The 14,734-nt window shown below is 49.3% G+C and overlaps 2 protein-coding genes across 2 annotated transcripts; both read right to left on the bottom strand.

Moving 5' to 3' along the window:
- Positions 1 to 517: 517 nt before the first annotated feature.
- On the bottom strand, positions 518 to 2,344 carry LINGO4 (leucine rich repeat and Ig domain containing 4). The gene has a single exon (XM_015813358.1). The coding sequence runs from the start codon at positions 2,342 to 2,344 to the stop codon at positions 518 to 520; it is 1,827 nt and encodes a 608-aa protein (XP_015668844.1).
- A 5,463-nt stretch (positions 2,345 to 7,807) lies between these two features.
- RORC (RAR related orphan receptor C) lies at positions 7,808 to 12,240 on the bottom strand. Its single transcript, XM_015813405.1, has 8 exons — positions 12,213 to 12,240; positions 11,439 to 11,948; positions 11,087 to 11,208; positions 10,266 to 10,398; positions 9,881 to 9,988; positions 9,166 to 9,276; positions 8,066 to 8,175; positions 7,808 to 7,975 (listed from the first exon to the last, which is right to left on the bottom strand). Exons 1-8 carry the CDS (start codon positions 12,223 to 12,225, stop codon positions 7,808 to 7,810), a joined length of 1,275 nt encoding a protein of 424 aa, XP_015668891.1. The 5' UTR covers positions 12,226 to 12,240.
- Positions 12,241 to 14,734: the final 2,494 nt, after the last annotated feature.

Raw genomic sequence — 14,734 nt, 5'->3', positions numbered from 1 at the left:
AGAGAGAGTTGGAATCCCGGAAGAAGCCTGGTGCTGATGTGAGAATCCATCACACACACACACACAACCACCCCCTCCCCCTTTGAGCATCATCAGGACTAATAATAATAATAATCATCATCATCATCAAAAAACGACTAGGATTTCCAGGTGCAAGAAAGAACGGGTCGTATTTATTAACAAACGGGCTGAGCTGACGAAGTCTCTGCGTCTTGGATAAATGTGAATTCATATCCTCTTTTTTTCTGTAATTACAGAATTGTTTCCCTGTTTGTCAAAAAGTTTGATGACTAGGTTTTTAAAAAAAAAAATTGCAAGGGAGATGTTGTTCAATCTGTTGCTAGGATATTATTATTAATAATTTTTTTTGTCCTAGCTGTAATTCCAGGTGAGAGAAAGACGGCATATTGGGGTGATCCGAAGAAATGGCTGGGATTCTCCAACAGTCCCCTTCCAATTGTCTGCTTGGACCTCTTGATGGAGAAGAATGGAAGGAGGACTTGCAACAGGAAGGAGCTCAAGTGTTCATCTCAGCTTTTTGGGGAGAGTTTCTTTGTGGTTTTTTGGGAGAAGTTCTTCGCTGGCCCACAATGGCCTTGTAACCTCGGGAGGGACGGGCCTCGGCGTGAATCACCTGGTGGGTGACGTTCCCTCTGCCTCTACTGTAGAGGAAGATGAAGGAGAAGCAGAGCAGGACGGAGCAGAGAAAGGGGACAATCCCGATGACCAAGATGCCCAGCCAGATGCTGGCGTGGATGAAAAAGAGGGAGGACATCACCGTTCTATTGCGCAGACCGAAGTCCTTCCAGACCAGGGACTGGTTGAACAGAGGAACAAGGACCTTCAAAGAAGCTACCATAGAATCATTGCCGGCTGTGTTGCTCGCAACGCAACGGTACAATCCACTGTCTTCAGGGAGGGCGAACTGAATCTTAAGAGTCCCATCAGGAAGGACGGTTGACCGGCCTTTGTGGGTTGAGTCTAAGGTGATGTTTTGAGGGTTCAACCAAGAAACGATGGGTGGTGGGTCTCCAGCACTGCTGCAAGTCAAGTTGGCCTGCTCTCCTTCATGAACGACCACTTTCTGGAGGGCCTTATCCTCAATGGTAGACTTCCGACAGGTGAAGTGATGTGGCAGAGCCCTGGAGAAGTCACGGAAGACCTTCTCTCCTTCTTCTGAGCTGACAGCACAGATGGGCATCTGAGCCTCGAAGTTCAACCTCTGCCGCCTCTTCAAGATCCAAAGGAGGCGGCAGTCACAGGCCAAGGGGTTTCGGTCCAGCCGAAGGACTTCCAGGTTCCCCACCGAATGGAAGACCCTTTCCTCAAGGGTCTGCAGGTGGTTGGCCGAGACGTTGAGGAGACGGAAATGGACGAGGCCTTCAAAAGCGTCGGCCTGGATGGTGGTCAGTCGGCCCCCTGTAAGGTGGAACTCTTGGAGACGGGAGAGATCCAGCAACTTCCTTCCACGGATCACGGAGATGGGATTGTAAGAGAGGTCGAGGAAACGGAGGTGGGCCAGGGGCTTGATGGCCCTATAAGGAACATCATGCAGGTTACTTCTGACGATGGACAAGGAAGTCAGGTTAAGGCCAGAGAGACTGTGAGACTCCAGGGTTTTCAAGAAGGGCCACTGATTGATCTCCAGAACTTTCAAGCGATGGAGCTTCCGAAAGGAATAGTTGTGGAGGACCCTGAGGTTGAGAACATTCAGATGGAGCTCCACCAGATGGGGAAGGTGGGAGAGGGCCTCGGTGGGCAGGCTGGTAAAGTTGCATTTTTGCAGTGTGAAGCTCCGCAGATGTTGGAGGCCTCGGAAAGCCTGACCTGAAATCAAGACCAGAGGATTGTCCCTTATGTCTAGATGCCCAAGGCTGAAGAGATCTTTGAAGGAGTGATCCAGCAGGACGAGGATCTTGTTTTCCCGCAGGTCAAGAACGGAGAGGTTGGGCAGCCCCGTGAAGACCCCATCTGGGATCATCTTCAACTTGTTGCCTGTTAGTCGGAGGGTCATGATCTTCTGAAGGCCGTTGAAGGCCCCCTGTTCAATGTTGGAGATGGTGTTATAGCTGAGGTCCACCTCTTTGAGGGCTTGGAGACGGGAGAACATGCCCTGGTGGAGGGTACGGAGGCTGTTTTGGCTTAAGTCCAAGAATTCCGAATCCGGGGGGATCTTGACGGGCACAGTGGTCAGATTCCGGCTGTTGCAGAAGACAACTTTCTCCTGAACCAAACATTTGCACCTGAAGGAGCAGCTCCATCCAGGTCCCACGAAGAAGACCATCCCCAGGAAGACCAGGAACCAAGAGGGTGGCAGATCCGGTGAAGAAGGCCTGCTCAACATCTTGAGAAGTTCCTGAAACAACAGAGCTAAACAACACAAAGACTTTCATGGTTAGAAGGCAGTCAACAAACAAGAAGAAGACCCTACTGAAGCTGGATTTTGAACATCTGCAAGGATCTTTTGCTGCACGGCTCCAGACCCCAGACGCTGCGATGCAATTTGTTTTAAGTAACTCCTTGGCAAAATTCCCACCGGCGCATTAAAACAAGAGGCGTCCGTAGCAAAAGGAGAGGCGGAGGCCAAGAACACCAAGGCTATGGGGCAGCCTAGGGGGCAGGAGATGGAGAAAGATGGGTCAGGAGAAGACAAGAGAGGAGATCAAGGTTGGATCTAGGGGGCCTTGGCGATTCTCAGCACGCCCCATATCTCTATGGGCTTAAAGTTTGATCCCACAGAAGAGAGAGTAAGCCAGGATGAACAGATTAACCGTCGGAAGGGACCTTGGAGGTCTTCTAGTCCAACCCCCTGCTCAAGCAGGAAACCCCATACTATGCCAGACTGTCCAGTCTCTTCTTAAAAGCCTCCCGTGTTGGAGCACCCACAACTTCTGGTGGCAAGCCATTCCACTGGTTAATTGTTCTCACTGTTAGGAAGTTTCTCCTTAGCTCTAAGGTTGCTTCTCTCTTGAATGACCTTCCACCCATTGCTTCTTGTCCTGAATAGAATACAGAATAACCAGAGTTGGAAGGGACCTTGGAGGTCATCTAGTCCAACCCTCTGCTCAAGCAGGAGACCCTGTCCCATTTCAGACAAATTTGGGGGAGATCTCCGTTTTTAGAGAAGTAGGAAAAAAAGGTGCTTTAGGGGAAAAAAAAACTAAGTGAAGCGTAGATGGGTGAAAAAAAAAACACCTGAAGGGGTTTTTTTTGGGGGGGGGAAAAGAATTTTCAGCTGTTCCTTCCTCTTAGCAGTCCTTCTCAGTCCTCACCCTTTACGGAGAACGAGATGTGATGCAAAAATTGGCACATCGCACATTTTCAGCGGGGCGATAGCTCCCGCAGAGTCCCTGGCTTGGAATTTGCATCTTAATGGGAACATTTAATTAACCCAATGCAGTCAAAGTGGGCCAAGAAGAGGCATTAAGAAAAATAAAAAAAATAAAAAACACGAAGCTTCAACGGGAGATTGTTTATTTTGGGGATTTGTAGGGAGGGGAAAAAAAAGCCCTCCAGAAATTTCCCCTTTATATATATGAAAAAAAATAGGAATGCATCTGGGTATGGTCCCCCCTTCTTCACTTTTCCTGTGAAAAATGCACCTGGTTTTATCCTGGAAGGAGTATCCTTGCGCTTCAGGTCAGCGCAAGCTTCCAGACCTCACTGAGGAGCCCAGATTTAACTAGCCGCTCGGTTTAACTCACAAAGACACCACACTGAATTCTGTGGGCATTCTGCTTGTTATGACAAGTCCTGGTTGGATTAAACTCTAACCCTCCCCGGTCATTTTGACAGATATTTCACTTACCTTACTGGTTTAATGGCTGGACAGCTCCAAATTTCAAAGCTTCGTAAAGTCCGGCATAAAAAAAAATGGGTCGCTTATTTGGATGGCCAATAAGGACCCTCCACAAGGGTCCTCCCTCTGGATGTGGGGTTTGACAACCCTCAAATTATCAGAGGTAGAGAAAAAAAAACCAGATGGGAACAAGGCTGGGGGGTCGTGTGTCTTCCCCAAAGCTCCTATATAAACCTGTATTTTAAAAAATAAAATAAAATAAAATTCTTTTGTAAGTGAGAGAGATTGAGATATAGATGATAGACAGATAGGATAGATAGATAGATAGATAGATAGATAGATAGATAGATAGATGATAGATAGATAGATAGATAGATAGATAGATAGATAGATAGATAGATAGATAGATAGTTTCTCTCCCTGGCAGATTTGCTATTCTGACTTTTAAAAAGCAGCTTATTTTTATTTCAGATCAAGCAGAGATCTGAACACGACGACAACCGTGGGCTGAAATGATTTCTCTGGATAGTTTCTTTAAAAAGAAAGAGGAAAAAAAACACACAAAGGTGGCTGTTTGTGTGTTACATTAGCACCTGCAAAAGGAAACAGGGGGGGAGGGCTCCCCTAAACTCTCCTTTATCTTTCAGCCTTTGAAAGCTGAAACCATGCAGAGTTGCAACAGGGAACCTCCATCCTACCGATCCCAGCCGAGCCGATCCCAGCTCCCTTCGTTCCTCTTTGGATCAGTCCAGCTTTGAAGCTTTCCTTCCACGTCCTGACAGCTTTCCCACCATCCCCATCACCCATTTCCTGGATTTGAACCTGGGACTTTTGCACGCCACAAACCCTGATGGGGCTACACTAAGGGAGGACACGCCAAGCCGCCCTAACATCAACCCTGCTAAATTCTCTCCGGACAAAACGAGCAATTTGGCAGTGCTTTCGTACGCCCCCCCTCCCCAATGAAAGAAAGCATCCACTTTGCACAAGGCAGGTGCCTCAACCTGGGTTTGTTTGATCCCAACACAATCTCTCACAAATGAACAAACCGCTTACCTGGGGGGGGGGGCTGGGTCACCGCTCTTGAGTCCGTCTCCTGTCGCTCCGTCTCCTCTGTGGTTCTTCTCATCCTCGCCTCAAGAACATTCCCTTCCCGACTTTCTGTAATTTTTCTTCTTCTTGTTTTTTTTTTTTTCTTCCTTCCCACTGCTCGGCACACACAGCAGCAAAGCAGGACAACCCACACACACACACACACACTCACATTCTCACAAAGCTAAAAGCAGTCCCCGGTTTTTCATTCCCGCCACCGAACGTCTATTGATCAGCTTGACGGTTCGAAGATTAAACCCCGCTGTTTCCAAACTGGGGTAGGGGTGGGTGGGCTTCCCGCGCTGGGAAGCCCACCACTCGGGCCCCGTTTTGTGCAGGAAGTCCTCGGCTTACGACCCCAAAATCTCTGTCGCGAAGCGAGACGGTTACTGTGGGTTTTGCCCCATTTGGGGGGACCTTCCTCGCCATAATTAAGTCAAAAGGGGATCACGTGACCCCGGGACACCGCGACCGTCGTAAATACGAGTCAGGTGCTGAGTGTGAATTTTGATCACGTGACCACGGAGTGACACACAACGGTTGGTAAGTGTGAAAAATGGTTATATGTCCCTTTTTTCAGTGGCCGTTGAGGACTACCTGTATAGGGAACTAGACAGCAATCCTGCTACTTATCCATGGCACATATATTGCTGCTTGGGAAAACCTGTGAATCATGGTTTAGGATGGAAAACCAACATCCTGTGCTGGATTCCACCTCCTGGCCCACAACAGCTACTCTGCCCCTGTATAGGGAGGCTCCATTTAACCCTTAAAATGCCCTGCCGATTTGACAGCTTGCTACGCGACCTGAAACCTCTGGAAATCATTTATGCAAATATTAAGACACCTGCATATAAACCACCCCGATACCAAATAAACATTGTTACCTAACAAAGTCTAACTCCCATTTCTACAAGGGTTTTGCAACATTTTCCCACTTTGCTTAATTCAGTATTCTGGATGGATCTGGAGGCTTCGAGGTGTGTTGGGGTGTGTGTGTGTGATTCTTTATTTCCCCAATGATCCACACATTTATTAATCTGCCAGTCCCTTACAGCCAATTTCTGAAATTTAATTTCTAGCGACGTCACGGCAACCACCGAATTCTGACGGCCTCAGCAACTTATTCCAAACCTCACAAATGGACATCAAAATAATTAAAAGAAACACAGATTGCAAAATTGGAACTCCCCCTTAAAATGCTCAGCAGTTACCTTTCCGCTTGAAAACCCCCACCAAAACAGGGCAATAGCCACAGCTATAAGGCGAGCCAGCGCGAGAAATAAAAACCCAACCATCTTAGCAATATGCACCGTGGTTTAATTAAATTAAAAAGTAGCCTGAACGGCTTCCATCGTACGCTTTCTAAAGGCCGATTTCTCTAAACTTAGCTTAAAAAATAAAAATAAAAAATAAAACTTTTTCAACCGGTATTTACACGGCCTCCCTACCCTCCCGTGCTTTAAATATTTCAAACTATTTTTTTTAAACCCAAGAAAAAGATAAAAGAGAATAGAAAAAGGACTCGAGATATGTCCACGTATATCCGACGCAAGTTGGTGGGTTTTTTCTGTGCGAATGGCGTCATGTGAACAGCTCTGGACGGGAAAACGAAGAGCGTCTTAAAATTTATTCCTGCAAGCCGAACTGTTTGCAAGGTAGGACGTTCAAGAGGAAAGGTTTTAAATATCAGGAGGCCAACGCGGATTATCTTGCAGTTCGTCCAAGACTGTCGTGCTATTTACTCCAGAACCAAGCCCAGAATTTATGCCGCTAAGTGAGACATTTGTTAAGCGAGTTTTGTCCCGTTTGCCACAGTTGGGAAGTGAATCGTGACAGCTGTTAAGTTAGCGACACGGATGTTAAGTGGATCAAGCCTTCCCTGTGGACTTTGCTCGGCAGACGGTGGCAAAAGGGGATCGCATGACCCCCCCCAGGGACGCCGCGACCGTCATAAATCTGAGTCAGTTGCCAAGAGTCCCAATTTTGATCGCGTGACAGTGGGGAATGCTGCGACGGCCTTAAGCGTGAAAAAAGGGCCCTAAGTCCCTTTTTTCAGTGCCGTTGTGACTGAGTCACTAAGCAAACTTTTGTAAGTCGGGGGGCTACATGTAAGCAGAAAATATGTTCCCTACAGGAGCTCCTGAAAAATCATCTCTGCATTTAAAACGATCCTGGGGACATCGCCACCACCGCTGTCTCCGGAGGAAACTGCGCTGGCTTTGGGGAAATTCGGGGGAAAGTGCCAAAAAGCCAACTCATTTGGTTTCGAGATCGCCTCTCCGAAGCGGGTCTAAGTGGCTGAGATGTATCCTGACAAAGCGCCCTTTTTCGCACGAGTGCCGACGTTGAGGCCAGTGGACGAAGTGAGAATGCAGAGAAAGGGAAAGAAAAAGAGACCGGGAGATTCCTTGCTTATCAAAATACAGACTTGGCAGAAAAATAAAATCTATCTTAAGTGGGCCGCCTCTGTCCCTCTCTCTACATAGGCATACATATATCATTTCTTTTGAACTCCGCGGAGTCTCTGGCTGTGGAACTGCACAATGAGGTATTTTGGAGGGGTCACCGAAGCTGGCGGTGACGTCCGACGCCGTCTTCCGTTGACACTGTATCAGAGTGGATTTGTCGCTTTCGCACAACGCTCCCTTACCGCTTAGTGCTTCGGTGGCCGCTAAAATGTAAACTGGAGCACTTTGTAGACCGGGATCCTTCCGATAAAGGAAGACAGGAGACCCTGGCCTGCTTTTCTTCCAGGATGAAACAGGACGCCCCCAAAATGAGGACAGACAAGTGATCACCAACTCCTGTCCACCCACTGCTTCCCTTGATCCGATTCTGTTTTTTGCGCCTGGCTTCCAGCAACCAGGAGGCGACGCCTGGTCTGTCCTCGGCTCGTGGGGAAGGGGGGGGGAGTTACTCCCCTGTGGGTCCCTGGATCAGTGGGTCAGAGTCTGAGCTGAAGAGCTCTTTGTACAGGGGTGGGAAAACCGCGTGGACGACCAGGGGGTACATCTGTCGAAAGGAACGGAGCTTCTCCACGTGCTGGGAACAGAGGCTGCGCAACTTTCCTTTGGGCGGCAACTGGAAAGAGAAAGCAGGAGAGAATCTCACCTGGCCTGGCTCACCTGGAAGGTGCCCCACTGTAGGAGATGGCCACTGTTTGAAGCTCACCTTCGCCAGGATGCCTTCCCGGTGACTTTTCTGCAGCATCTGCTTGAACGCCACTTCAAGGTTGTTTTGCAGATAAGCCACTTTGCTTCTTTCCTGCAACCACGGGCGATCTGCACGACGCAAAGAGCCGTTGGTCGGCGCCTCGCTCCGTTTGGAAAAGCAAAGCTGTGAAGCAAGTTGCCTCCCCCCCACACACCTCTCTGGGATCTACAGAAGGGCCTGTTGGGTGCAACTCTTTGGTTCATTGATTAATTAAATTAAATATGCCGCCCGTCTTCTCGATAAGGCTTCTCTGGACGGCTTACAGATCCTAAAAAGGCAGAGAAGCCCTTGAAAGGTTTTAAAGCTGTGCAAATTAAAACCTTAGGACTATGCAGAAAACTATGCAGCCATTTGTCCGAAATGGTATAGGGTTTCCTGCCTGAGCAGGGGGTTGGACTAGATGACCTCCAAGGTCCCTTCCAACTTTACTATTATTATTATTATTATTATTATTATTATTATTATTATTATTATTATTATTATTATTATTATTATTAAACAGGATGGAGGCTTCTGGGAGGCCCCGATTGTGCCGCGGCTTTCCTGGAGCAGCTGCTTGATTTTAAGCAAGGTTTGACTTTTTAAAGTATTCTTTCCAACTTTCTCAGGCCTCCAATTCTTCGTTGGTGCGGCAACCGAGTCTTTTAATTCGTCTGTTTTTCAGAGGCGGGGTCCTCAAACGTGGCCACTTTAAGATTTGTGGACTTCAACTCCCAGAATGCTGGCTGGGGAATTCTGGGAGTTGAAGTCCACAAGTCTTAAAGTGGCCACGTTCGAGGACCCTCTGGCTGAAAGGGACGGTTTGATTTGCAGCTTTGTGTTGATCTTATAGGATCAGCTGGTAAACTCAACCATCCCTTTGCGGTTCCTGTGTAAAGTCTTTTTTTTTTTCTGAGACGTTCGGAGAGGGCAACTGTTCCAGGAAAGGCAGAAAAACCCACATTTTGATCTCTCTTTGAACAAAGAAGCCACAACTTCCTCAAACTGACCGCAATGAATAGTGGTCAAAAGAGGAGACGGCCAGAGTTTGACTCCCCAACCAGAAACCCCGTCCTTACTTGCGTTGATCAGCACCAGAGCGGTGAAGAGGGCAATTTCGTTCTCGGAGAAGTGGAGCGAACACAGGCTGTGCGCAAAGTCGAAGATGGAGTTGATAAGTTCGCTGCACCCTGAGGGAAACAAGAGCCGTCGTTCAAATCACACTCTAAAGAGGAAGAGGAGGAGGAAGGAGAGGAAGAGAAAAAGAAAGAGAAGTAGGAGAAGAGGAAGAGGGGAAGGAAGAAGAGGAGGAGAAGGAGGGGAGGAAGGAGACAGAGAAGGAAGAAGAAAAAAGGAACAGGAGGAGGAGGAGGGAGAGGAGGGGCCAAAGAAAGAGAAGTAGGAGAAGAAGAAGAGGAGAAGGGAGGAAAGGAGAAAGAAGAGGTGACAGAAGGAAAAAAAGAGGAGAGGAAGAGGAGACAAAGAAAGAGAAGTAGGAGAAGAGGAAGAGCAGAAGGAAGAAGAGAAGGAGGAGAGGAGAGAGAAGGTAAAAGAGGAGAGGAGGAGGAGGAGGAGGAGGAGGAGGAGTTAGATGAATCTTGGAAACCAACTCCTGGAGTTGCAATCTCTTCTCGGTGCCAGTTGACGTTCCTCAATCCCGCTCAAGTGGCAGACCTCCGCCCTGCCCCCAAAACTTCTTGCCAGACCCCCCCTTCTACGCCCTACTTTAGACCCCAACCTGGATCTACAGGGGACTCCACCATTCTCGATACAGCTAGTAGGGTTCTCTCGTACCCAGAGACTTGAAAACTTCTGAGCCGGCGTATTTGCCCTCAAAGAAGACTGTCCGGTTCTCAGAATTGAAGGCTCGGCACATCCTCACCAGAACGACCTCCATGGCACCTGAAGTGGGAGGAGAGAAGGACATCAGGGCCGGCCGGTCCCTCCCTTTGGGGGAAAAAAAAGTTTTGGCTGGCGCCCTCCGCTCAGACCGAAACGGGGTTCTGCGCCCCCTTTGGCTGCTGTCCTGGCCTCTCCCCGTCTTTGGGACGGGAGAATCTTTAGGGATTTTCCCACGCTTCTAACCCGGAAGCTGGATTAGTAAATAACAAGATGGGGGTGGGGGGGAATGAAAACATTTAAGAGCAAAGAGCATTGGGTGTGGCATCGCACCCCTTACCTGCTTTGAGAAGCACAATCTGATCATTCTGGCAGAGGTCCATGAATCCACCCATTCTCTTGGCAAACTCCACCACGTATTGGATGGCTTCCGTGATGCGGCACGCACAGTTTTCCCACATTTCCTCCATTGTCTAAGGGGTGGGGGAGAGAGAGAGAGAGCAAGAGAGAGAGAGAGAGAGAGAGCGAGAAGGTGATGAAGAAGTTTGGGTGCATCTTGAAAGACAGAGAGGAGTAAAAATTCAGAGGGGTTAAGGAACTAGTCCTGATGAGGTTCCTTAGTTGGGGTCATGAAACGTCTGCATGAAAACCATCAAACTCAAAGAGCACCAGGGACCCCACAGTCCTCCTCCTCCTTTCCAACAAATCCCACTCCTTCTACCACTGATGATGTTACCTAGTTGGGTCATGGAACATCTGCAAGGAAACCAGCCAGCTCAGAGAGCCCCAAAGACCTCACAGGGGTAAAGATTATCCAGAACATCTCTACATGATTTGTGTAGGGATCCTAGATATGCTGCTTAAAACACTTCCTTTAGTTTGTTCCTTTGTTCTGGGGCCATAATGTCCTTTTAACAGAGTGGTCCCTTCTGCCAGAAGTTGAAGTCTCAAAGATCTCATGAAGGTTCAGTGTGATGGTGACCTTCTACCAGGAGATGACACTTCTTCCAAACTTGGAACCCTAACATTCAGTTGACCGTTCATAGTGGAGAAGGCCATGGGTCTCTTGTGAAGCCTTCACAGCTTGCCCACCAAAACAGAGGGACCGGTTCTTTAAACTAAGGGTCTTCCTCTCTTGAGGATGGTGGACCCCCATCTTACCTTCTTCTGGTAGCTCCCAATTTCTTCTCGGGTGAAGGTCTCCCACCTCAGCAGCTGGAGGTCTTCCAAGCGGAGTTGACAGGTCTCGCGGTAGGACTTGAGAACGTTCTGGGTCAAGTGCTCTGCAGGAGGAAGACAACAAGATGACCACATGTCTGCTTCCACAGCCCCACAGAAACTGCCCTGGGTCTGGTCTCAGCTGCCTTGACTTCTATGGTTTCCCCTAAGCCTGATTTTGAGAGGTGGGCTCAAAACCCCAGTTCTGTCTTGAGATCCAGCCTTTCCCAGATGGAAGAAAGGGTCTTGACAGATCCCTGGAGCAGATGTCTTCTGAAGACCTTCATTCACTCACCAATCTCCATCAGCGAAGCGTGTGGACACTCCAGGAAGCTGGTGAAGCTCGGGTTGGGGTGGAAGTCAAGGGTGTCACTGGCGGCTGTCCGTTCCGCTCTGCTGACATTGGGGGACAGGTGGTCTGGTGACGCCTGCGTCTCCAAAGCGTAATAGACGCTCGTCCTGGGTTCCACCTTGATGACCCCAGCACCGTACCCCTTCTTGAAGGTGTCTGGCCGGTCTTCAGCCAGGAGGCGCTGAGCCTTGGGGAGTCCGTTAGAGTAGGCCAAGCCCGCTGTCTCATCCGGAGACGGGCTAAGGCGGGTCTGTCCATTGAGGAGAGCAGGAGAGCAGCTGCTGCCTTCTCGGAGATCTGGAGAAGGGTCCAGCTTGAGTTGTCCATTGGCCATGCCCAAGGAGAAGGTGGAACCCTCTCCACCTTGATGTTGCTGCTGCTGCTGCAGCTGTTTCTGGACCTCGGCATGGAGGCTGTCGCGTTGCTTCTTGGACATTCGGCCAAATTTGACAGCTGCAAAGAGACGACAAATGAGGGGATGGCTCTCTAGAGATGACAACGATGCAAGACACTTAAGACACGAGCAATCTGAGTTTATTCAGTAATACTTGAAGCTCCTCAACACCTCCAACCTGGTTCTTCTCCCCCTTGTCCCATTTTGCGGTGCGCCATCACCAAAGTGAGGCAAGGAACAGTGTCTCTAACTTCACTGGGACACCAGCTGCGCGATTCCCTGACGGGAGCCCTCCCTAAGGTGCACCTCCACATGGGTCTTACCGTCACGGGACATCCCGAGGCTGAGACATTTCTGCAGGCGACAGTGTTGGCAGCGGTTGCGGTTGGTGCGGTCGATCGGACAGTTTTGTTGCCGAGTACAAGAATAGGTCACGTTCACTTGCTGGCTGCGTCGGAAGAAGCCCTGGAGAGGAAGCCAAGAAGATGAACGAAGAAGATGGACCCTTAGTAGCTTCACCGGTGGCCTCCAAGACTTTGTGAAGCTCAACAGTTCAGCGGTCCATCAGCGAAGAGAGCCAAAATGGGTTCAGTAGACATTTATGGGCATCTGCTTCCAGGAAAGGGAGACCCCCCTCCTGACCCCCACCCAGGAAAGTCTTCTGCAAGGAAAAGGGAACAATGATGGCCGATGGGACTGAAGCCGACACCCAAGATCCCAGCGATTGAGGAGACTGTTCCCCACCTTGCATCCTTCACACGTGATGACCCCGTAGTGGATCCCGGAAGACTTGTCTCCGCAGATCTTGCAGGGGATCACTTCAATCTGGGCTGTGTGGGGAAAAGAAGACAAGAAGAGACTGAACTCTTGAGAGAAGCATGTGTGAAGTGTGCTTCTGGGGTGGGAGAACCAGCAAGCAGACAAGTCATATTCTAGAACAGGGGTGTCAAACTCGCCACGTCATGTGATGTGCCACGACGTATTGTGACATTTTTAGCCATTACCACCAAGGGGGTGGGGGCTATGATGCATCCGGCCCGCGGGCCGGCAGTTTGACACCCCTGTTCTAGAAGAAGCAAATAAGGGACCCCCAGATGGTCCTTTTTCTTAACTGTTGGACAAAGAAGAGGGGGTCAACCTCTTCTCCAAATCGCCTGAAGGCAGGACAAGAAGCAACAGATGGAAACTCATCAAGGTGAGAAGCAACCTGGAAACTTCCTAAGAGTGAGGACAATTAACCAGTGGAACTGCTTGCCTCCAGACGTTGTGGGTGCTCCATCACTGGAGGCTTTTAAGAAGAGATTGGACAGCCATTTGTCTGGAATGCTACAGAGTCTCCTGCTTGAGCAGGGGGCTGGACTACAAGACCTCCGAGGTCCCTTCCGACTCTTGTTATTCTGTTAAAAGTCAACTGCTAACATTAAACACCATTTCTTCAGCTCTCACCCCAAAGGCCCTGCAGTGCTCATCAGAGTCCACCAGAGGGCATCCTTGCCGCTGGCACCATTCACAAGACCTGGAAACCCTTGTGTGTGGGTGTGTGTGTGGGTGTGTCAAACAGTCAGTAAACATTCAGCAAAAGAAATGAATTATTACTGACTGTTTTTTAAAAAGATGAACTCAGACAACCTGCGGTTTGCTAAGCACTAAAGATTGTTATTCTAAAAAAAAAAAAGAAATCAATAAAATACATTTAAAAAAAAATATAGAAACAGCGTCGTTAAGTGAAACCGGGCTGCCTCGTTCAGTGTGGTTGTCCAAAAGTCACAAAAGGGGATCCCGCGATAAATGTGCGACCATCATAAACACGAGTCGGTTGCCAGGCGTTTTGATCCCGGGGCCGCGAGGTTCCAAAGGTCAAAAACGGTCCCGGGTCTCTCTTTTCCCTGCCGTTGTAACTCTGGAGCGGTCGCTAAACGAACCGTCGCAAGCCGGGGACCAGCCGTCCGCCCGCGCCATCTTCTTTCCCCATCGTCTAACCCGCCACTATCTCCCTCCGACCTCCCCGTCGTGACAAAATAACAAGTGGAAAGACCAAAAGAAGAGAAGGCAGCGCAAAACCACAACACGAGCAGCTATTTTCTCCCCTTGAGTTCAAACGCCGATACTGGTAAGCAGAGCCCGGGGGAGCCGAGTTGAGTCAGCTTTTCAGTTACTCAGACGATGCTCCTTGACGGAGCTGCCAGGAAGAAGTACTCTCACTTTTAGGCAAAAAAAAATATATACGTATGATCCTGCCGGTAAATTCGACTTTTCGACCTGAGGTCAACAGGGTGCTGCAAACAGAGATGAAGAAGCCACACACATACACACACACACACAGAGACAGCAGAGGGGGAAAAAATGAAGAGAAAGAATCGAGGTCAGGAATTGGGATGTTTTTTCATCCACCATCGAGTGTCGTCAACACGACGGCGATTACGAGGAGCGATGCTGGTCCTCTGCCATTGACGTTTCAAAAAGGAGGGAGGGGGGACTCTGGGCCCCCAGGGGCCACAAAAAGCCGCCCCCCTCCCGGGACAGCAAGTCTGGGAAGCCACAGAAGGCCCATCTCAGTCCTTCTCCTTGCAGGACGTGGTGTCAGGATTGCTGCACCAACTTTTAAATTCTGCCTCTTTGCTGTTTGGAGGGGTCCTTGGAATTTGGGGTTTTCTTGCAGACGTTTCATGACCCAACTAGGAAACATCATCAGGGCTAGAAGGGAGGAGGAGATTGGAGGAGAAGGAGAAGGATAATTTTCAGCTTGGGCATCTTCCGGTTCTTGTGGCCCTTATTTTGGAGTCAAGTCCCTAGTCCCTGTGAAGGAGAGGCTCTTGCTGGAGGTCAACTACACGCAGACAGACTG

The sequence above is a fragment of the Protobothrops mucrosquamatus genome, unplaced genomic scaffold (assembly GCF_001527695.2).
Source record: "Protobothrops mucrosquamatus isolate PMUCROS unplaced genomic scaffold, P.Mucros_1.0 scaffold154, whole genome shotgun sequence".
Taxonomy (NCBI): Eukaryota; Metazoa; Chordata; class Lepidosauria; order Squamata; family Viperidae; genus Protobothrops; species Protobothrops mucrosquamatus.
Note: the sequence above shows the minus strand (reverse complement) of the source record. Positions and strands in the feature narration are given on the sequence as shown.